This window comes from Meriones unguiculatus, chromosome 15, assembly GCF_030254825.1.
Source record: "Meriones unguiculatus strain TT.TT164.6M chromosome 15, Bangor_MerUng_6.1, whole genome shotgun sequence".
In the NCBI taxonomy this organism is placed as follows: domain Eukaryota; kingdom Metazoa; phylum Chordata; class Mammalia; order Rodentia; family Muridae; genus Meriones; species Meriones unguiculatus.
Window position 1 is genome coordinate 2,299,827 of NC_083362.1, and position 22,650 is coordinate 2,322,476.

The 22,650-nt window shown below is 42.6% G+C and overlaps 2 protein-coding genes across 4 annotated transcripts; both read left to right on the forward strand.

Annotated features, from left to right (window-relative positions):
• Positions 1 to 1,875: 1,875 nt before the first annotated feature.
• Positions 1,876 to 2,286, forward strand: LOC110566695 (cbp/p300-interacting transactivator 1-like). The gene has a single exon (XM_021664583.1). It carries the CDS (start codon positions 1,876 to 1,878, stop codon positions 2,284 to 2,286), a length of 411 nt encoding a protein of 136 aa, XP_021520258.1.
• A 3,927-nt stretch (positions 2,287 to 6,213) lies between these two features.
• LOC110566697 (zinc finger protein OZF-like) lies at positions 6,214 to 21,340 on the forward strand. 3 transcript variants are annotated; one of them, XM_021664585.2, is made up of 6 exons: positions 6,215 to 6,362; positions 11,099 to 11,225; positions 13,535 to 13,627; positions 15,102 to 15,211; positions 15,982 to 16,774; positions 18,518 to 21,340. In XM_021664585.2, the coding sequence occupies exons 1-6, from the start codon at positions 6,360 to 6,362 to the stop codon at positions 18,769 to 18,771; spliced, it is 1,380 nt and encodes a 459-aa protein (XP_021520260.1). In that variant the 5' UTR covers positions 6,215 to 6,359; the 3' UTR covers positions 18,772 to 21,340. The 3 variants fall into 3 exon arrangements, with proteins under 3 accessions (XP_021520259.1, XP_021520260.1, XP_021520261.1); XM_021664584.2 differs by having other exon boundaries at positions 6,214 to 6,362; positions 15,982 to 21,340; XM_021664586.2 differs by lacking the exons at positions 6,215 to 6,362; positions 11,099 to 11,225 and having other exon boundaries at positions 13,599 to 13,627; positions 15,986 to 21,340.
• Positions 21,341 to 22,650: the final 1,310 nt, after the last annotated feature.

The following is a 22,650-nucleotide window of genomic DNA, read 5'->3' on the forward strand; positions in this document are numbered from 1 at the left end:
TTTCCATCCTATTATTCCACAGTTCAACCAATCATTTCCCCATGGGGTGTGGCTCTTCTTAGGAACCAATGTCTTTCCTGACTCCCTTTTCCCTGAGATGCCTGGCTATTGTCAAGTGAATCCTTTGTTGGTGCGGTTACTTCTCTCTGGACTCTCCTAGTGCCCAGAGATCTACAGTCTGAACACAGTACATAGACCATCAATTAAAGTTTTCTCTGGTTTATAATTAATGAACCTATCTTTAGTAGGTCCCATGTGTCCCAAAGCCTTCATTTGCATTTGGAGAGAGCCACTGATAAATCCACTTTTTAATATTCTTCTTTTCTATAAGGGACTAATCTGTGATTCCTCAATAGAAAACCATGAATGTACAATGCATGTGTTCATGCTACATTTTTACAAGACAAACACTAATACAAGTGTGTAACAAAATTAGTGTTTCCATTTCTTTAAATATTTTAATATTTTAGAAATATTTTACAACTTAAATGTAATCATTTCTTTTAATTTATGTTTGAGTTTCATATATGTATACAATAAATTTTAGTTATTTGTATCCTCCATTACCCTCTCTCATCTTCTTTCCCCCTCTTACTCTTCTTCTCAGCAATTCTCCTTCCTGCTTTCATGTCTTCTATTGAGTCTTAACCCTTTGAGTTTAATTAGGGCCACTTGCATGAGTGGGGGTGAAGGTTGAGAAGACTGAGAAATTTATCAGTCCCTCCATCACCCATTAACTACCCATAATCCCTCAGTGACAGAGCTTTGTGAACCTCTTTCCTGAGCATGGTGAAATGGTGGTGGGCCAGATAATCACAATTTCAGTGAGGCCAGCAGTGCAATGGCCATACCCGTATATAGAACACATAGTATTATAGCAATCCTCTCCAAGCGCTGGCTCTGTCATTCTCTCCCGCCCTTCTGCCCCTGTGTTCCCTGAACCTTGGAAGGGAAACACAGACGTGCCATTTAGGGCTGAACAATCCAACATCACTTATTCTGAGAACATCAAAACCAAATCTGTACATTTACAGATTTATTTTTTTTAGGAGTGTCATATGTCGGGTCTGAAGCAGGCATGTGAAGATCATATAACCAAAAAAGTTCTACATCTTACTGCAGAGATATTTGCTCATCCATGTTCTGGCTGCTTTATTCATATTATCCAGGAAATTTAAAAACCTGGATATCCATTAATAGATGAAATGGAATGTTGTTGACTGTTAAGAAAAACGAAATAGTGAAAACCGGAGGTAAATCAGTGGAGCTAGAGACAATCATCCTGAGTGAGATAACTCAGACCTAGAAAGATGAATGGATCATGTTTTCTCTAGTTTGGGGGCTGTTATCTTTGAATCTTCAGAAGCATGTCCTATTGGGAATTACCAGAGAGGTCAGAAAGTTAGTTAGGTGGCCATAGGAAGGGAAGATTTCAAGGGAGATAGGTTTTCAAGATGGAAAATAGAATGAAACTAATAAAGGAGGAAAAAGAAATAATGTAACATGAAGGGTAAATGGAGCAAGTGTGGGAGGGCAAAGTCCAAAAGCCGGCACCTCTGTATTCCGATGGCAAGCACGCCGAGAGCAGGACCCCTGGAACGTCCTCATTTGCCTTCGCTTTAAATATATCTAGGAATAAGCAAAGGAAGTGGCACTTCTCTACAAAGAAAACTGGCTGCTCCTCCTTCCGCTGGCTGCTGTTCCCACAGCTTATGGCACGCAGCTGCGGCTGGCAAGAAGGACCAGAGGAAGGCACAGCACCCACTCAGGCCCTCCACCAAGCGAACCAGCTGGCTGCATCAGTTCCCACCAATCTCTCTGACTTCTTCCCGAAATGCCAACTGTGTCAAGGCCTTCGAGGATGCCAACCAGGAGATGCACTCTCTGGCCTACCCTGACCTTGGGGTGAAAGATCGAAAGGCGGTGACATTCCTGCACTACCCCGCAGCCACCTCAAATGGAGCCAAAGCCAATGGGTTTCCCACTAGCCCCTCTAGATCACCATCTCCAATAGGGTCTCCTACTACGATCCCCGCTACCAAGCCCTCACCCTTCAGTGACCCTGCCCCTCACCGGCTGGCTACCATGCAGCTGCAGAAGCTAGTCAGTATCAGGAGCCACAGAGGCAGCCATGACCCCTCCAGGTCAACCATGGAAGGCGGGGGCCCAGGCAGGAACGGCAGGTTCAGCCTCTCCTCCTATGCCCAGAGCTCTGCTATCATTGATTCTGACCCAGTGGATGGGGAGGTGCTAATGTCTCTGGTGGTAGAACTGGGGCTAGAATGAGCCAGTGAGTTTCCCAAGCTGTGGCTGGAACAGAATGAGCTGGATTTCACCTCTGGCTGCTGATGTCAAATATCCCTAAAAATTGAGGAACAAAGCCACCAATTCTCTTGTAAATAGAAATTACTTGCAAAGAAAAAAAAAAAGATTTTTCTCTTTGCAGCAGATGACAATCATTTAAAAGTGATACAACTGGTAAAATTCGAGCACATCTGACTGCAGATCCCTCTGCTCCAACGCTGTCTAGAACACAGCCCTCACACCCAAGGGAACATCTCAGAGGAGGGGACGGAAAGATTCCAAGAGCTATGAACCAGGAAGTCTGCTCTGAGGTCCTGTCTCCCAGAAATGACAGGGAATTTAGCCAAACAAGACCCGAGCAAGTGTTCGGCACCTTTAACAACTAGAGAAATGCAAACTGAAACCACTTTGAGATTTCTTCTTAGCCTGGTCAGAATGAAAAAGGTTAGAAAGCAAAGAGCAACAACAAAACCCAACAAGTGCAATGAAGACATGGAAAAGGGACAACGCCTATGCTCTGTCGGAGGAACCACTGTGGAATTCAGTGTGGAAGATTCTTTTTCTTTTCTTTTTTTAACTTTGCACTTTATTTATTTAGGTGTGCACTTTACATCTCAATCATAGCCCACATCCTCCTCTCCTCCTAGCCTCTCCCTACCCCTCAGGAAGGGGTTGAAGTTTTTGTGGGTGGTTTGGTGTTCCACCTCTGTCCTCTAGGAGTCCTGTCTAGGTAGAGGTGGCCTCCTCAGTCTCCAGGACCCTCATTACTAGGGGTCTCAGCTAAAAAGCTAAAAATAAATCTATCATATGACCAAGCCATACTACTCCTCAGCACAGACCCAAAGAACTCTTGCTCATAATAATGTAAAAGGAATGAACATATATAATTAATCAGTAAATTTGGTTTCTGTTATACGAACTTGAAGAACTCTTCTGTATTTTTGAATCACTAAATTAACTAAATATAAATTAATTATATTTATTATTTTGTCCTATGATACAGAATAAAAATCAGGCTATGCCTTCTGTTAGACAATCTGCAAGATACACACACACAGGGGTTGGGGAGCAGAGAGAGGGGGGAGGGAGAGAGAGAAAAGGGGAGGGAGAGGGAGGGAGGGAGAAGGAAAAGGAAGGGAGGGAGTAAGGAGAGGGGGCAGGAGGGAAGGGATGAGAGAGAAAAAGAGAGAAGAGTGAATTCCATTTTCTACTACCAAAGCTGAGGACTTGGATTCAGGAGAAACCTGTCATTACAGGACTGTGTCATCTGAGAATGTAGCAATAAATTTCATCTGGCGGGTGTGGCAGATTCTGGATGATGATCTTCAGTCCACTTCTTCTCTTCTTTTTGGCTTCTTAATGGAGGAGTTTCCACACTGATATTGAACTACCTTTGTATTTCAGAATAATCTCAATCTCCTGATCTTGTTGAATCTATTTCCTGAGGTCTGGGATTTTTAGGTGTGTGTTACTGTACTTACTTATCAATATATTTTAGGTGATTTATATGTATAATTAGAGAGAAGGGTCTGTTACCTTTTCTCAGCCTGTGGGGACCCAAGTTTCTTGGTCTGGTTTATAGATGAGAACTCCTGGATATAATGCATTTATCCCTGTGTCTGGTTTTGTCCTAATACCATGATCATTTTTTGATTACTATGGCTCTATAGTATAATTTAAAATTGAATGTGCTCTTATGGAGTGTTATTTTTGTTTAATGTTGCTTTGGCTATACTATGTCTTTTTGCCTCCATCTAAATTTTGGATTTTTTCCCTGTGATTTTAAATAATAGCATTGGAAAGCTGATTGGGATTGCACTGAATCTGTAGAATGACTTTGGTAAGATGGTCATTTTTGCAAGACCTAGAAGGTCTTTGAATGTGGTCTCTTGCCCGAGCAGCCATGTTCTGAATGATAATTTCTCTATGCTTAGATGACTAGAAGGCTTTACCATTCTACTCAGCCTGGCCTCTTGCATTCTCATGGGCCTGAGGCACTGATGTCCTTTAACGTGGTTGTGCTCATATCAACAATCCACAGTCACTCAGGACTTCATCTGCTTCCTACGATGGGGGATTTAGTTGTCTCATTGTCTGTGGTGAGGAATGAGCCCCATTTTTCATAGACTTTGACAGAGAACAGGAATTCTGAGCTGAGAGTTAATGCTTAGCCTCTGGTCTTTTTTGCCAAGGCTATGTGTTTTTGCTGAACTGTAAGACTGAGAATTCTGAGCTATGGGGAAAACAACAACAACAAAACATTGGATTTTCGTAGCTTCCTCAGCACTCTCAGGTCATGGCGCTCTCATGTGGTGGGTTGAGTAAGAATGGCTCCCATAGGCTCATAGCATATATTTGAATGGTTAGTCACCAACCGTTGTTGTGTCACAGTTTAGGATTAGGAGGTGTGGCCTTGTTGGGGTAGAGGTAGCCTTGTTGGAAGAAGTGTGTCACTGGCAATGGGCTTTGAGACTTCAGAGCCCAAGACAAGCTCAGTGTCTCTCCCCTGCTGTCTGCTGATCCGTCTGCAGAACTCTCAGCCACTTCTCCAGCACGCCTGTGTGCCACCACGATCCCCGCCTTGACAACAGCAGACCAAACCTCCACAGCTGTCAGCAAGCCCCAGTAAAATGCCTGCCTTGGTCATGGTGTCTCTTCACAGCAGTAGAACACTGAGGACGACTGTGCACCAGGCTCTTCACGAGTGGAACTGATTCTTTGCTCTCTTGCTTTCATTCAGTCTGGGGAGAACAGAAATTTGTTCAGGAAAAAATTCAGAAGACATTTAAGAAACCGCTAGGAAGGAATTCAACTACGTTGATGTTTGAAAGAAGTTGTTTTGGGGATCAGACTCACACTCAATTACTCTGGAGAGCTTTAAACATTATTAATTGCCCAGGTCCTACATTCTGGATTCTGAGTTCACTGGGCCTTTGTAAATTGGCTTTCGCAGAAAAGTTCCTCCGAAAACCTTTGCTATAATGTCAGAGGTTACAGCCACAAGTTCTGTGGTTTGTGAAGCTTGAGCTATGCATGACATCTGTGAGTGCTGTAAGGCTCTTCCTGATGCAGCATCTGAGTTCTAGATGGGAGAAAACAGCTTTGCCTCGCCCTTGTTCAGCTACATTGCTGCAAGGGAAAATGCATTCTTTGCACACATCTGTGCCCCGTGCTTTCATGGGATGACTTAAGCACAGACATTTGATTATTGTCTGTGTTGAAAAAAAAATCCTATAAACCCAAAAAGAATGTAAATATCTTTTAAATTTTTATTTATTCGTGTATTTATTTATTTATTTATTTTTGGTACAGAATTTCTCTGTATAACAGCCCTGGCTGTTCTGGAACTCAGTTTGTAGCTGGCCAGGAACTCACAGAGATCTACTTGCCTTTTGCCTCCAGAGTTCTGGGATTAAAGACCTTTGTCACCATGCTGGGCCAAAGAATGAATGAACATATTTTGCAGGCATGTGGGATGCATTACACATGTTTTTCAGATTTTTCCTGAGGTGAGCAGTAAAAAACATGGCATTGGTTTCTTAACTGGTAGTTTTTACAATCAAATTCAAATGCTTGTGCTTTTTTTTTAAGTGAATACTAAAAAAAAAAAAATTAAATTTGCTCTTCTAAGTAATACATAGGACACGACAATGTATACAGATTTATATACAATTCATGAATATCATACTTTATTTGCAAGTTTAAATGTAGACAAATAATTTAAGCCCTGCCTTAATTTACCTTTGAGAGCAAGGCCTTGTCATCTGGCTTCATCTACCTATGGGTTGAGGCAAGAACTGTCACTCAGGGGGGGACCTGAAGCACTAACCAATCAGAGGCGCTGGGCTGAAGGCTATCCAATCAGACACACGGACGGAGAGGAGGGGGCGGGCCTTCAGCCCTGCGTCCACTGTTGCTGACCCGCCATCTTGGCGTGCGCGGCCGCTTTTCTTCTCGCTTCTCGGGCTTCTGGATTGCGCCTGGTCTGTGTCGCCGTGTGAGTCGCGGGCGCCCGGACGCCCACCGCGAGGGGGTCGCTCACCCGGAGTCCCGAGATGGTGCGTGTACCCGCGGCGGCGTCCCGGGCCCAGCCCCGCGTCGGGCCACCGGGCTGCCCGGGTCCGCCCGCAGCCTGCTGCCCCGGCCTCCTCCCTGGTTGCGGGAACCGCCTGTGGGAGCTCGTCCCCTCCCCCGCGCCGCCGCCTCTGCCCTTACGGCCCCCTTTCCCTAGCGTCCTGCATCTCTGCACGTCCCCCCGCGCGGCGTCCGCTCAGGCCCCGGAGGGTGGCCTGGAGTAGGTGCCTCTCTCTGAGCTGTATTCCCCCCTCGGCTCTGGCTCTCTTTGTGTTTCTGGAGATGGAACGCAAGAATTCATCATACAGGGTAGTGCTCTGCCGTGAGCCCGCGCTTTTAGTGTCATACATTGATGGTACAGCGTAGCCGCATGTCACGTTTTTTTCTTCATCCAGCCTCTCCTTCCCTCCCAGTCCCTTTCCCACCCCCACGGATTCCCTTTCTCTTCCCCAGTACTTCCCCTTATTCTTGGTTGTCGTTTTGTTTTGTTTAAATGACACCTGACTTAAAAAAAAAAGATTTATTAATTTTATCATTTATACAGCGTTCTGCCTGCGTGTGTGCTGGCACACCAGAAGGGGGCACCAGATCTTTCTAGAGAGGGTGATGAGCCACCGCGTGGTTGCTGGGAATTGTTTAGATCTTGTTCACATCTTACCTCTAAGCCAGCAGGCTTGGGGGTACAGGCCAGTAAATGTTATATATATATGATCATAATATATATATATATATATATATTGTATATATATCATAACCCTCTCCAGTACACCTAAAGTCAGGGGTCATTTAAAAATTATATAAATGTATATCATATACATATACATATTCATATATGTATATGATATACAAGTTTGAAGACTATAAAGTGAGTTCATGGTGGTCTTGGTCAATTTAGTGAAACCATAACTTAAAAAGATACAAGCCAGGTCAGTGGTTTGTATGTGTGACGTGTGTGGTAGGTTCCATTCCCAGTCATCTCCCTGTGGGACTTCAGAGAAGCCAATCCTGGCTTTAGATTCTGTTCTGTAGAATGATGTCAACCCCTTTTTGTTGTCCTGCAGCCATAGCAAGAGCAAAATGGGATTGCTGTGAAAGGCCAGAGGATGCTTTAGTGCCTACAGACCATCCATTCTGGGACCCGGAGACCAGAAGAAGGGCACTCTGAAGCTGTTCCCCCTATCATGAGGCTAAGGGTAGTACGTAGGAAGTGATTCTATCACTGCCCAACTCCCTGGGCCAGTGACTTGGCCCTCCAGGACGGGAGAAGGCAGCCTGTGCACTGGGTTCAGTCAGCCTCAAATGGCTGGCAGGGGTGGTGCGGGTGTTCTTTGGTGGCTGTGGACAGATGATTTACTAATGGTTCTGAGAGAAGAGAACCTGTAGGAGGAAGTGAGGGTCTGTGGGAGGAAGTCTCTGAAGGGAATTCCTCCTACAGGCAGTAGTGTAGGATTGCCCTTTTCCCAAAAGCTGCTGACAGCAGGAGCACCTCTGGAAAAGCCACTTCCAGATATGGGAAGATGGTGTCTGGAGACCTGGCATGACCCAATGGGAGGAAGTGAAGGGAAGGAAGGGGCCAGCTGTTCAGCATCTGTCCCTTTCTGGAGCTAATGTTTCTGAAAGACCCAGTTTCCACAGCAGCTTCAACTGCCGTATCAGGGATGAAGGACATAGGATAAGGATGGCCAGCTCTTGCCTCAGCTCTTCCCTGTGGGTAAACTGAGCCTTTCCGTCGTGTGGGAAGCAAGTTTGAAAATCCAGAACCCTGTCTAGGACCTCCACCACCTTCTGTGTCTCTGGCAGCCAATTCTAGTCTTTTTTCTGTAAGTGTTACTAAATAGCACCATCCGTTTTTGCTTGTTAAGAATTTATATGCATGGCATGCATGCAGTAGTCTCAAGAAGCCGGGAGAGGACATTGGTTCCTTGGAACTGAAGTTGCAGACAGTCCTAAACTGCTGTGTGGGTGCTGGTAACTAAACTTGAGTCCTCTGCAAGAGCAGTGACTGCTCCTTAACTACTGAGCATCTTTTCAGCTCCATCATCATCTCTTTTCTGTAGTATGATGAGAGCTATTTGTTCCATATGATCCGGGATTTATTAAAAAACAGACATGTTTTGTCTTCTCTTGAGTCCTGGGAGCAGTGGATATTTGAAGTATTTAATTTTGTTCATAAACATATCACAAGAGAGGAAGACTGAGAGATCCACTTGAGCCCACGTAAATGATCTTGTGTTTCTCTCCTGAATGCCCTGCAGGCAGAAACCTTATCTGGTGACATTGTGTTGAGCTGCCCCCTAGCAAGCTTTAGAGTGTGATGGACCCCACCCAACATCTGTACTTGCTGGTCCTGTGCCCACAGAAGCCATATCTCTGATCACTTGGAGTGTCTAATGACTGTCAGCGCTGCATTTCTCTATGAGCAGGCAGTCTCATATGTGCTTTAGGTCTTTTGGGAACAGGTGGCTGCAGGGGCCATGTCCTGCCATGTCCTGCCAGTTAGTTGTTAGCATTCTTGGCAGTGAGTGTGGCTGTGGAACCATCTCTTCACATGTAGACTTCTTCTGTGTATACAGCAGCCATGGTGGTTGGATAGTATGGAAGATCTGTGTTTACAGTTTTGCAGAGTGTGAATACTACTTCATAAAATAAATACTGATTTTACACATCAACAGAAGAGCTCTAGAGTTCCCTCTTTGCCGTGTCCATCGTAATTTGACCCTTGTGATTTGTCATTGCTTTGATGTGGGTGGTCATTCTCTTAGCTTTACTGTAGCTGCAGGAAGTATGCCCTCTGCTACATCCAACTCTGGACCAGGTTTGTTACAGTTCACACTGTTCAAAGAAAGGGACTAGACAGCAGTCTGTCTTGTCATCCTTCTTGGTGTTATTGCTTGATTTTAGACAGTTATTTTCTGGATCCTAGAGAGATTCGCATGTGCCAGATCACTTTGTTCATAGACCATTGGAGTTTAGCATATATCCCCACAAATATACCCAGTTTAAAGCTGAGGCATTCTGTGAGTGCGGACTCCTTCCATGAGCAGCTAGTGCACCTGGAGATGTGTGGCGAGCAGTGGGGGTGCAGAAGCCTAAACCCCCATTCAGGGACCACAGGGTACTGTACCACGTTATGTTTCTCTGTTATCCTTGAGGGACAAGTGAAAGCTCAGCTGTCAATAACAGCAGCAGACCATGGTGGAGACTCCCTCCAGAGAAACGTGGCGTGGAGTTTTAAACTCTTTTTCTCTCTCTCTTTCTGAGACAGGGTTTCTCTGTGTGGCCTTGGCTGTCCTAGACTCACAGGCTGGCCTCAAACTCACAGAGATCCACTTGCCTCTGTCTCCCTGCGTTCTGGGATTACAGGCGTGTGCCACTGCACTCCACTAGGTGCTGAGCCAGTGGAAATATTTGTATTTGCATATTAGCATATGAAATCAGTATATGAAACCATGAGTTTTCTCAGTTTTCTAGAGAGGTGGGAGGGTCCACATATTCATTGTATGCTCATTATCTTTCCCCCTCTCGATGACCTCAGGAGCATGGAATCATTTTCCTCATGTATAGCATATGATCCAAGTTGAGTTCTTGCTCGTGTGTCTAAGCATTTTTTAACTCACCGCTGTGACTTTTCCCCGTTGCCCAGTGTATGGAGGGCAGCTCATTGATGCTTTTAAGAGAGAAATGATCCATATAAATGCTTTGTGCTTATGATTCCTTTTTGCCTGAGAAACTGTGTGTGAACCCTTATATAGAAGTTAATAAAATAGAAATGTAAATCAAACATTTGTGTTTAATAATTTTACACACTTACTTTAAAGTAGTTCCTTACAATTTTACAGTTGCAAAAGATGAAATGAACTTTGCACACAAGCAAAAATGCACGTGCTTGCTTATATAATACAACACAAGTCAAACACATGCTGTTTCAAAGAGAGGGATGACGTTGGGAAAATATTTAAAATCTTTCATTTCCATGATTACGTCATTCTTTTAATAAGAGTGGGGACTATTGCACAGTAGAGGCAGTGAAGTATGAAGCATCTTTCCAGGCTGTGTTCCTGGAAGTCAAGTGGTGTGATGGCGTGGTGTGTGTTTACAGCAAAGGCTGCAGTGCGGTCGCCCAGTGCAGCATGGCTAAGTGCTGTCCAAAAGATTGTGCCCCAAACCTGGGCTTCCTTATATGTCTTTCTGAGTTATAATTTGGTCATGGCATATTTAGGAAGCCTCTCTTGCAAAAATAATTTTAAGACCCTCTGTATGTCAGGTGCGCCATCTATTCTATCTTTTAACAGTAAGATCTGTTGTATAGGAGCATGGGCTTGAGCTCAGACTCCTGTATCTTCTACACTGTAGCACAGTGCTACTCGGCCAGCCCAGCATCTGCCTTTTCACTGTGCTGTTCCGACCTGACAGATGTACTCTTGTGTTTTTACCACTGAGCTTGCAGAATTCACTCTCTCTTAATGCAAACCTTACAAACACAGACTCAGCTACAAATTTCGTTTCTATTGTAATTTCTTGGAGAGCTCTTTAATTGTAATTTCTTCAATTCACTACATTAATACAGAAGTAAGATACATTGATTTTAAACTGTCCTGCTGTACAGAATCCAAGTCACACCCCAGCATCTGTGTGACACTGGCAAGACACAGACACCTAGGGAAATGGACTCTGTTTCCAGAGCTGAGGCCCTGGGTTGACATGAAGTGTGTCGTTGCAGGGGCTGGTGTCATTTGAGGACGTGGCTGTGGACTTCACCTGGCAGGAGTGGCAGGAGCTGGATGCTGCTCAGAGGACCCTCTACAGGGACGTGATGCTGGAGACCTACAGCAGCCTGGTGTCCTTGGGTGAGTCCCATTCCCTGGCAGCTCTCGGCGATTACTGTCCTCTTGGTTGAGACTACAGGGATTGTTGCTAACTGTTAGTACCACGTTGAGCCACAGTTTCACTGGTCTGTGTAAGTGCTGACCGGGCATGAAGAACTGTGGCTTTGCAGCACGCTGGGGTATATATGTGATTGGACGAAGCCCGTTGTCGAGTCTGCCAGCGTGGATGCAACGCGCGTGTAGTAGGAGCATTTACATTCTCCCTGAGAGCTGTTTTGAAAGAATTAATTGCTGTCAGATATAGTTATTACCACACCATAAAACATAAGTTTTGTGTCCCATGGCTGTGTACCAAGAACAAGTACTAATCATCCTCTGTCTACCTGTCTGTCTATGCTCTGCTCATGTAACTGCCATTTTCTCTACTTCGTTGACATCACCTTCAGCTGGCAAGTATGATGAGGACATGTGAGATTGTGCTTTTTGTGACAGATGTGGTTCATTTATCTTGTGTCTTCCCTGTATAGACATAAGAAACCATGTGTTTATTCCCATTATGGAGGAAGTCAGTAACCCAAGAAAATGTCCATCTATTCCAGTAGGGTAACTCTCAGACGGTGGTAGCCCTGAAAACCCCTCATTCTTCTCAGTTTTGCCCTCTATGGTACATGCATTTGGGCAGAAGGGGTCTGGATTAGAACCCCTCTTGAGAGGTCCGTGACAATCTTCTGAGGGCATGTAAGTGGCATCATTACCATGGTCAGAGACCTAGGTACTTGCTCTATTTGTGTATCAAGCACTCCTGTGGGTCAACAGTATTTCCGCTTAAGCGTGTTCTTTGTGGGCTCAGAAAGAGTGATGTAGCTTCACAGTGTCTCTCCAGCTCTGTCCCTGGGCACATGTTTCTGTTTGTGAGGCGATTCCCAAGAAAGAGTGTTAGGATGTCAGCACCTCCTTCCTTTGCTTTCTGGCTGCAGTCAGGTGAGGAACATAGCTCAGCCACTGCGGCCTTTTCTATGTGATGATTTTGAGTCTGGTGTTTTTTCATTTGCTGATTTTGCTTTGATGGCTGTGCATATGGCAGACATCAGAATACCCTTTCTCTGCCTCACTGTCCTGAAGTGTTTTCTGTAGTGGTTCTCAGTCTTCCTAATGCTGCAACCATTTAATACTATTCCCCCAACCAAAAATTATTTTTGTTGCTACTTCATAGCTGTAGTTTTGCTACTGTTATGAATTATAATGTAAATATCTGATATGCAATTCCTGTGGGAGGGTTTGTCTACTGCCAAAGGGGTTGAGACCCACAGGTTGTGAACCAAAGGTTTGTTGTATATTCCAGGGACATCGTTATGTCAGGTGTTACATTTAAACCTTTGAATTTCTTTTGGTTTTTCTGTGTCATTGTCATGCATTTGGAATGCACTTTCTCAGGCTGTCTTTGAACACCTTTGTAGCAGAGAATGATCTTGACCTTCTGATTCTCTTGGCTCTATCTCAGGTATATGCTAGTACACTCAGAACTTGATCTGTTTTAGTTGATTTCTGTGTAAAGTTTAGAGTCGGTTGTCTTTCATCATCCTGACTAGTCCATCTTTCTCAGCAAGACTTACAGAACTTCCCTCCTGGTTATAAGGTCTTGAATCCTTTGTTGAAAATCAGTTGTATTAGTCGGCTTTCCATTCACTCTGAAAGAATCCCTGAGGGAATTTGTTTTTTAAAGGTTCATTTTGGCGCAGTTTTCTAAGATTTTTCATGGTTTTACTTGGCTTTGTCACTTTGGTCCTATAGTGAGGAAGAGCATCATGGCAGGGAACATAGAACTAAGATATGCTGCTTACCTCACCACTGCCAGAAAGCAAAGAAAGGTTCTGCCATGCCAGCAGCCCTTCTTTGTCCCTCCCGGTGACCTCCTTTGCTTCTGCTCGACTGTACCTGCTGGTGTTATCAAAGACTGTAACTGTGACGTGAGCAGCCATTCTTTCTAGTGCATTTCAGTCCCAGTGTAAGCTTAGGTAGGTGTGGTTTTGCTTAGGGCTGTCCAATTGTTGCAGTGTATCTGTGTCTCTTTTGTGCCAGTTGCCTGATTGTGTACAGGGTATTTTAGTTTTTTAACTTCCTGTTCTCTACGTGTTCTCTAGTTTTCTTGTAGGTTTTTGTTGTTGTTATTGTTGTGTTTGTTGTTCTTTTTCTTCCCCCACAAGTCCTTTCAGTTTTTTTCTATGTAGCTTCGTTTACCTTTCATACCACAGCTCAGATGGAGCGGCCATGTTCCATCAGTGAAATGGATTTCCTACTTGGGAATAGTTATGTGCATTTTCCATTTACAGGGCACTGTGTTACTAAACCTGAGCTGATCTTCAGATTGGAGCATGGATTTGGGCCGTGGAGTATAGGAGAGGCTTCACTCTGGAATCTCCCAGGTCAGTGACCATGAACTGGGGAGGGACATCAGCAGGGATGACTCCTCACAGTGAACTGCTCATGTTGAGCTTTCTTGACCAACATTGCAGCATTAGTCCAGGCGACAGCTCCTTCGTCTGTCAGTCATTGACTTTATGCGGTTTCACATGGGGTCTCTGTGTTAGTCCATCTCCTGTTTTGTTGTTAAAGTCTTTTTTCATACATTTGCTAAAACAACAACAAAAACCAAAATGAGAAATTGATCTTTTATCAGTTTTCTCAGCTATTGTCTAACATTGCCCAGCCTTCCCTCACACTTGTTTTGTAGATAGGGCCGAGTCAAGCGCCTTACCCTTTTCTCCCCGCCTCCTACAGCCGGCATGCCTCACCACCCCATCTTCTGTGTACATTTGTCAGTTAGATACTTTGCCCAAATATTTCATTTGAATTCTTAATTGTCATTCCTACCTTCTTTTATGTTGAAGGTTTCCGTAGATCAGTGCTTGGTCTTGATCTGAAAGTTTGGTAGAAGTAATTTATGTTCAGATATATTTCTTCTTGAAGGGCTTACATTCAATAAGAGAAAAGTGAAATGGTGATGTAATAATATACCACAGTGAGATAAGAGACACGAGGAATTTTTACCTTGAGGAGGGGAAAAAAACAGATGGAGTTTTACTATAGAAAATTCGTTAGGGTAAAGACATCTGTTGAAGAAGTATTCATTTATTTTAGTTTAATGCTGTGATTATTGTTTTTAAAAATTTTGAACTCACTGGGGCTGTATGATGGTGATATACATCTTTGATCCCAGCACTCAGGAGGCAGATGCAAGCAGATCTCTGTGTTCGAGGCCAGCCTGGTCTATAGAAAGAGTTCCAGGACAGCCAGGGCTACACAAGGAAATCTTGCCTCAAATAATAAGAAGAAAAAAAAATGAATTAAATATATGTGAATATGAATTGAACACTTGAAAGTGTGAATAGGATGGAGAAAGAAATTTGAAAATTGGTGTCCTAAAAATACAACTGCAAAAAATTTTTTTTTTTAATTAGGAAAGCATTGGAAGTTTAAGGATGGGATGCAGATCAATTTTTTATGCTAATACATGAATGCCCAGTGCCAGAGTCTTGCTCATAACACAGAATATAGAAACTGTGTCATGTGAGTAGCCAGAGAAAGAAAATCTTCCCACCTCACTTAATGAGAGAGATGTGATGGTAGATGGTGTGTGTACAATTAAGGTAATAGAGGAATGGAGTTCAGGTTAACATAAGCAGTAAAAATTAATGTGCTAAAAACAGTATCCAAGAAGTAGGTAGAATAACTTTTTTCCATATATTTCATAAGAGTAAAAGCAGCGGAGAAACATGACTTAGCACTGACTTACCTGTACCTGTAAAACTTCCCTTAAGCTGAAGACTTGTGAAGAAACTTCACGGTTATATTATAACTGGATAAACAGTGTGTTAGATGTATTTAATATTGTTTCAGGTGTTCTTGAAGTGTATGCTCCAGATAAAACTTGCCTGGGAAATCCAGAGAGTCACATCTGGCCGTTGGGAAGTGTCAGCGGGAATCTGTCAAACAAAGAGATGATTGAAGTAGGTAAACATGAACATCTTGAGCCTGGACATAAGGACTGTAACTGCTCACAAATGTGTTTTCAGAGCTTAATCTGTGCAGAATGCCTGCATAGTGAACCTAATGTGGCGCAAATGGTAAAGAACCTGATAACATAACTGGCAAACCTCTCTGGCACTCTGAGCACCTTAGTTTCCCTACCAAGCTTGGAAGTTCACATTATGATGTTTAGTATATTTGACCAGGGATACACATCTTTACAAAAACAATATTACTGATTCATAAAATGTTTCATAGTTTCATGCATTGAAAATCTTTGTGTAACACCAACTGTGCAAAACATATCTTGTGTAAGGAAAGTATTGCATGTAACAGACTCAGAAGAACATGCTAACGAATGGAGCTGAGAGGTAGCTGAGCCATTAAGAACATGAGCTGCTTTCACCCAGGACGAGTTAGGTTCCTAACACACGTCATGCAACACCTAGAACTCCAGCTACAGGGGAACGTGACACCACTGGCCTCCGTGGGCACCTGCACCTGAATACACATACCCCTACACATAAATAGTAGATTTATACAATTAAAAATTAAAATTTTTAAATAATTAAAAATAGTAGAAAAAAATGTTATAAGTGGCAAATTGCATACTGGGGAAAATATTGGGAAAGTACTTTCTGTAAAACTTTTTTGTAAGGATAAGAAGTTATCCTCACAGACCATTAGTAAGTACATGATAGAAAAAAAATACCCTTTGATATAAAACCTTGACAAGTTCTTTTGTCTCAAGGCAGAAATGAAGGTTCAACTGGCACTCCATCGAGGTACAAAACCCTATGAATGTAAACCATGTATGAAAATGGTTACTCTGACATCGCAGCAGCCGGGCAAGCAGCAGGAGTATTGTTCAAGTGTGAAACCCTACGAATGGAAGGAATGTCAGAGAGCTTTTCATTCTAAGTCAGCGCTCTCTAACCATCAGAGAACTCGTACAAGATTGAAGATCTATCAGTGTACAGAATGCAGGAAAGCTTTCCCCTCCAAGTCAGAACTCGCTGTGCATCATAGAATTCATACCGGGGAGAAGCCCCATGAATGTGAAGAGTGTGGGAAAGCCTTCTATCGTAAGTCAACCCTTACAGTACATCAGAAAACTCACAGGGGTGAGAAGCCGTACGAATGTAAGGAATGTTGGAAAGCTTTCTATTATAAGTCAACCCTCACCGAACATCAGCGAATTCATACAGGTGAGAAGCCTTATGTGTGTAAAGAATGTGGCAAAGCTTTCTTCTACAAGTCAAACTTAACTCGCCACCATAGAACTCACACAGGTGAGAAGCCTTATGAGTGTGAAGAGTGCAGGAAAGGGTTCTCCTCCAAGTCAGAGCTCACTTCCCATCATAGAACTCATACTGGGGAAAAGCCCTATCAGTGTGAAGAATGTGGCAAAGCTTTTTACTGCAAGTCAACCCTGCGTGTACATCAAAAAATACATACAGGTGAAAAGCCCTATGAGTGTAAGGAGTGTCTGAAATCTTTCTATTATAAGTCAACCTTGACCGAACATCAGAGAACTCATACAGGTGAGAAGCCCTATGAATGTAAAGAATGTGGTAAAGCTTTCTTCTATAAGTCACAGTTAACTCGCCACCATAGAATTCACACAGGTGAGAAGCCTTATGAGTGTGAAGAGTGCAGGAAAGCTTTCTCCTCCAAGTCAGAGCTCACTGCTCATCATAGAACTCACACTGGCGAGAAGCCCTATGAGTGTAAAGAATGTGGCAAATGTTTCTGTCGTAAGTCCCACTTAACCCTCCATCATAGAATCCATACAGGTGAGAAGCCCTATGAGTGTAAAGACTGCAGAAAAGCTTTTTTCTGCAAATCAGGACTTGCTCGACATTTGGGCACTCATACACATGATACTAATACAAAGAATAGAGAAAAGCATTTTCCTGCAACTCACAGCTCAGTCAACATCAGAAATGTCATGCAAGTGAGGAACCCTGTGGCTATAAAGAATGAAGAAAAACTCTCCACTATAAATCAGGCTTCACTCCATACCATGGACTTCTTAGAGCTGAGAAGTCCTATAGATATACATAATGCAGGAAAACTTGATTTCATAACTCATACATCGTTCAATATGAGTGAACTCAGATGAGACACACTAATAATGTAGAAGAGGAAAGAAAGCTCGCAGTCAGCCAGGATCACTTGACATTAAAGAATACCTGTAGAATGATGACACATGAAAACTGCCATGAGGGAGACCTTTTTCAACATCAGAAAACCCATATTGTTGTGAGACATTTGTATCTGGAAAGAGCACAGGAAAGCTCTACTATAGTTATTTCAAAGTAAGTAACTCATACATGTGAAGAAGCTTATGAATTTAAAAGCCAAAAGGTTTTAATGGTAAGTCAAGTCTCAGTTGACATGAGTATATATGCATTGAAGAACCCTGAGAATGTTTAAAATCAAAAACATGTTCTAGTGTGGAATACTGTATGTCCTAGTGTGGAATACTGTATATGTGCTAAGCTTAGGAAGCAAACATGTAAGGGACCTAGGAAAAGAACACAGGAAAATGTTGATAAGTCAGATCACATTCTGTGTCAGGAAAGTCATAGACTTCGTGCAAATAACAAATTTGTCATGTATACTGCTACTTGCTTATGGTCCATGCTCACTGAGACATAGTTATCCAAGACTAGAAACCTCAGATCCTCTCCCGCTCTGGTTGGGCCTAGAGTGTTGTAAGGGCATGTGTACCTGGTAGGAGGCACTGGCATCTTGTAGAACTGCTACAAGAGAAAAGATGGCGAATCTTCTGATAAGGTCGGTTTAATCTGACAGTCACTGACATAGGAGTCAAGAAATTAACAGTGCTTATTTCCTGATCATCCTCAGAGAAGGGATAATTAAGAGTAGTGATATTATATCAGATTAGGAGCACAGGAGAGACAGGTACATGGGGATTGTACCACACTTTGCAGATACAGAAGGGAGTCTAGACCCAGGCCTAATATAACAGACCAAGTGAGTGTTAGAGCCAGGAGCAAATATCCCATCTCAGCTCAGTGATGAGTGCCCCTGCACCATTTTACTTGGTGAGCTTTATACCCTGCTGTTAGTGGCCGAAGGGAGAACAGTCTTCACTTCCATTTTCTAACTCTGGCAGAAGAGAATCTTAATAATGTTATCTTGAGTGACTGTCCTCTCAGCCAGGGAACTGCCATTTCGGGGAATTCAGTTGTGCCCCTTTCAGAAGCTCATCCCAGCTGAGCCTGTTGATGGCTTACACCCTCTTCTCCCCTTCCCAGTGTCCCAACTGCTCCCTACAACCGGAAGCTCTGCAGACTGCCTGGGGAAAAGATTTAGAGTGAGTATGTGTATGGATGTGTGTGTGTGTGTTAATGCATACGTATTTATATGTGTGTGTACGTGCATGCCAGGGAAGACTAGGGAAGGGGCCACATCCTCCATCTGTGCTGTTTTGGAAAAGCCACATTCCTGTTGGGTAAGGATTTCCAGATGCAGCCCACTGCGGGTAGAGTACCCACACCCTTGTAAGTAACCCGCAAGCTCTGTAACGAAGCCAAATAAACTCACTGGTTTATTTGTGAACTTTGATGGAATCATGTCTCTGTTTGTCTTCGGACCTTAGGAGAAGAGATAGACATTGCTTATGTCTCCCCTGGCAAGGAATTTATAGCAACATAGGGTCACCCTTAGATGAACCCTCAGTCAAGATGAGGCAGTGGCCACACAAGGTGAGTGTTGTTCTGGTAGGTTGGCGCTCGAGGAACTTGAGTGATTCTCATTCGCTGGTATATCCTCTAAATCCAGCCTTTTCCCCCTTTCCCATGGTACTTAGTGATACTACATTAAGGAAAGTAGATAGTGCAAGAAACTTACATGCTCGGAAAATTCTCATTCAGGTTGAATTGTGGTAAGAGACACTGATTAAATAATAATCTTAGTAATTCACCCTGACTCAGTAGAGTGAGAAGGTCAGGGAGATACAGCTAAGGGTTCTAGTAACTCTTAAGTGGGACATCCAAGAGTATCCTGGAAGCCAGTTAATGAGTTGTCAGTTCAGCAGCTTCCTGGGCCTTGGGTGGGTGCCCAGGCATATGCATTCATCACTGCTACCTGATGGCACATTGCCATCCCATTACGTTTCACCTTTCTCACCGGTTACTCTGGATGTTTGTGAATGACTGTGGGTATTGAGTGATTGTGGAGTCAGATCCTTGGGACAGAGTCTGGCTGAGGCTTGAGAAGAAGTCTCAAAGTCTCAGCACATAGAAAGTCCTTTCAGAAGCGTCTCAAATCTGAAATTATGAGCTGGGTGCATATCTTCTTATGTGACATAATCTTGACAAGATTCAAAACATCCAGCTGTTAAGGTTCCTGACTGCACAGCAGCATGAGGTTTTCACTAGCTTGCCATTAGTTTCAGGTGTGTGTAGATGAAAGGTAGCAAGTGTCCCAAGTATCCCACGTGTCTCCAGCCTGTGTCCATAGATTCATGTTTCTGACCAGTCCCCATGTTTTTCTTCTAGAGCCAGAGCTTGGCATATAACCACACTGTTTCCACACATATCTGACTACAGAAGGTCCTGGAAATAGTGCAAGTACCGGAGTGTATGGCAGCATTGATGTGAGGGGGGTTTTGATGGACTGGTGTAGTTTAGAGTAGGAATGGGGAGGTAGGAGTCACTGTCTCCCAGGGCTAGAACCTGCATTACACTACAGCTTGCACTGTTGACTTCTTAGGTTTTCAAAGACACAGATATTACACATCAGGGTCAGAAGAGGGCTTTGGATGGGACTAGAAGAATGGACAATTATGTGTGGGTGTGTGTTTTTGTGTGCACACACTCTTTGTAAACTCAAGACTAAACATGGTTTACATCTGTACTAAAGAAAGAAGTTGGCTCTGTTTAATAAGAATTCTGAGAGAGCATCACCATTCACCTGCCATCCATGTGTCCTGTAACATTCTCATGGGCCATGAGTAAACAAACTCGGAGCCTAAAAAGGGAAATTGCAGGCTATACTTAAAGAAATAGAATGACCCTTTCACGGGGGACTCCTAAGACCATTGGAAAATACAGATATTTATATTCCAGTTCATAACAGCAAAATACAGGCATGAAGTAGAAACGAAAATAATTTTATGATAGGCGAATTAGAGTTAGTTTCTGAATCCCATAGGATTAGTAAGAGTCAAGGATATGCGCAAAATATTTAGACGGTCTTTGAAATTAAGCATTCACTTATCTTACTCAGAGAACCAAAACCTCACTACTTATGAAGTAACTAAAAACTGAATTTTTAAACAAATACCCACTTAAATGAGTGTGCTGGATATTACTGTACTCCAAATTTTAAATAAGGACCAGTATTCTGAAAAGGTCAGAATAGATAGATGATCAGAAATTAGCATATCTGTCTGACATACCCATTGAACAAGTATTGGAAGGTGCTGAGTTAGGTAACAAGCAGGATTTTGGCTCTTTTCCAAATATCAGGCTGTGCAAACTACTCCAGTTGGGAAGTATTTTAATCACAGGTGTTTTAATAGCAGGGAGAGGAGTTTGCAGTTGTGGTGGAACTCTTGGAAAGAAATACATTGTAGCTAAGTGGGACTGATTCCTACAGTCTAGTTGAACAATTTGTAAATAAACTGAAATGTTCCACTGAACACTGCCATTTGTAACTGGGATCATCAACATGAACTTATTTTGTGACTTTTTCCCTGTACTCTTGGGGTTCTAACTTTCTGAACCAACATTGTTGTATTCTCTTGTATTATAATCATGCACATGGATACTAATTTATGTGTTGTGTCAGTAGTAAGAAAATATCAAATTTATTCATCCACAAATTTTACTAAATGGATAATATTTTTATATTTAATTTTTTATTCATGAATATTCAGTTACTCTAACTTTTCAAGTAGGGTTTTTAAAGATATTTTCCAAGTTAAAATATTATATTATTTTCTCTCTTCTCTTTCCTGCCTCCAGCCCTTCCCCTGTACTCCTTGCTCTCCAAAATTCATGGTCTCTTTTTCCTTAATTTTTGCTATTGATGTATGTGAATATATTCCTAAATACATAAATACAACCTGTTCAGTCTGCGTAGTGTTACTTGTAGGTGTGTGATTTCATTAGGGAAGACTATTTTTCCTATTCTCAGCATTCCTTAGTTATCTGTCGTCCTCTGTCCGAAATTGGGACCTGTGAGAATCACCCCACCCCGTTAGTATGTCTGTTGATACTATCCTTTTAGAAAAGATCATAAAATTGTGTGTGTGTGTGTGTGTGTGTGTGTGTGTGTTTTGTTTGCTGTTATGTGCATACACCACATACGTGTTTGCTACCTGCAGATACCAGAAGATGTTGGATCCCATGGAACTAGAGTTCAGATGGTGTGAGTAACATGGATGCTAAGAACGGAGCCTAGCTCTTGTGTAGGAACAAGTACTCTTAACTGAGCCATCTCTCCAGCCCATGCCTCTAGCTAATTTGTACTGCTGCACTGATTTTGTTTCTCTAAACAGGTTGAGTATAACTTACAATATTGAACACTTATCTATGAATGTGTTCTATCATGTGGCCATTCAAATCTCTGTCGGATTTTTTTGTTCTGGGCTGTCTAGTATTTCCTTTTATTTTCAAAGTAGTTGAAGGGGCATGGTAGCCTGTGTTTTAATCCCAGCATTTAGGAGACAGAGGCAGGCATATCTCTGTAATTTTCAGTCCAGCCTGGTCTACATAGTGAGTTCCAGAACAGCCAGGACTATATAGAGAATAAAAACATAGTCGTTAATCTAAGTGGTTTCTCCTGGTGTGTTATCTCTTTTTCCTGTGAATTGTGAATTATATAATCTAATACATAGTTTTAATATCATTACATTTTAAATACTTTTTTATAATAATGGCTTTAGGCAAGTTTGGAAGGAAATCTTCATAACAATAGTTTTCCTTAATCTTCACATACATTTTATAAAAGTAAAGAAGGGTCATAACACTTTCGACACAAGTATCCTCCATTGTCTCAGCGGTTTCATTTTGAAAGGGAACAAACTGTTCTGTACTCTAGCCTCAGCATCCCCTCCCTCCTCATTTTTCTATGTGAAAGGTAAGGATATATATTTATTCAAATTTTTAATAAGGTTGTGCAGGTTGTTAAAGCATCGTAACATGTGCTCATATGATATCACTGGACTCCATATATGGTGGTGATTTTAACTCATAGCATATAGGTACAGTGCATTGTACCATCTAGGTTTCTATACGAATAATATGTTTTCACAATGTCATGATTATGTTAGACCGTTTCTTTCATAGGGTATTCATGTCATAAAACATGAGTGTTTATCTACAGGGATGCATTCCACTTATTTAGTATCCTGTAAGATTTTAAAATTGTCTTTACCAGA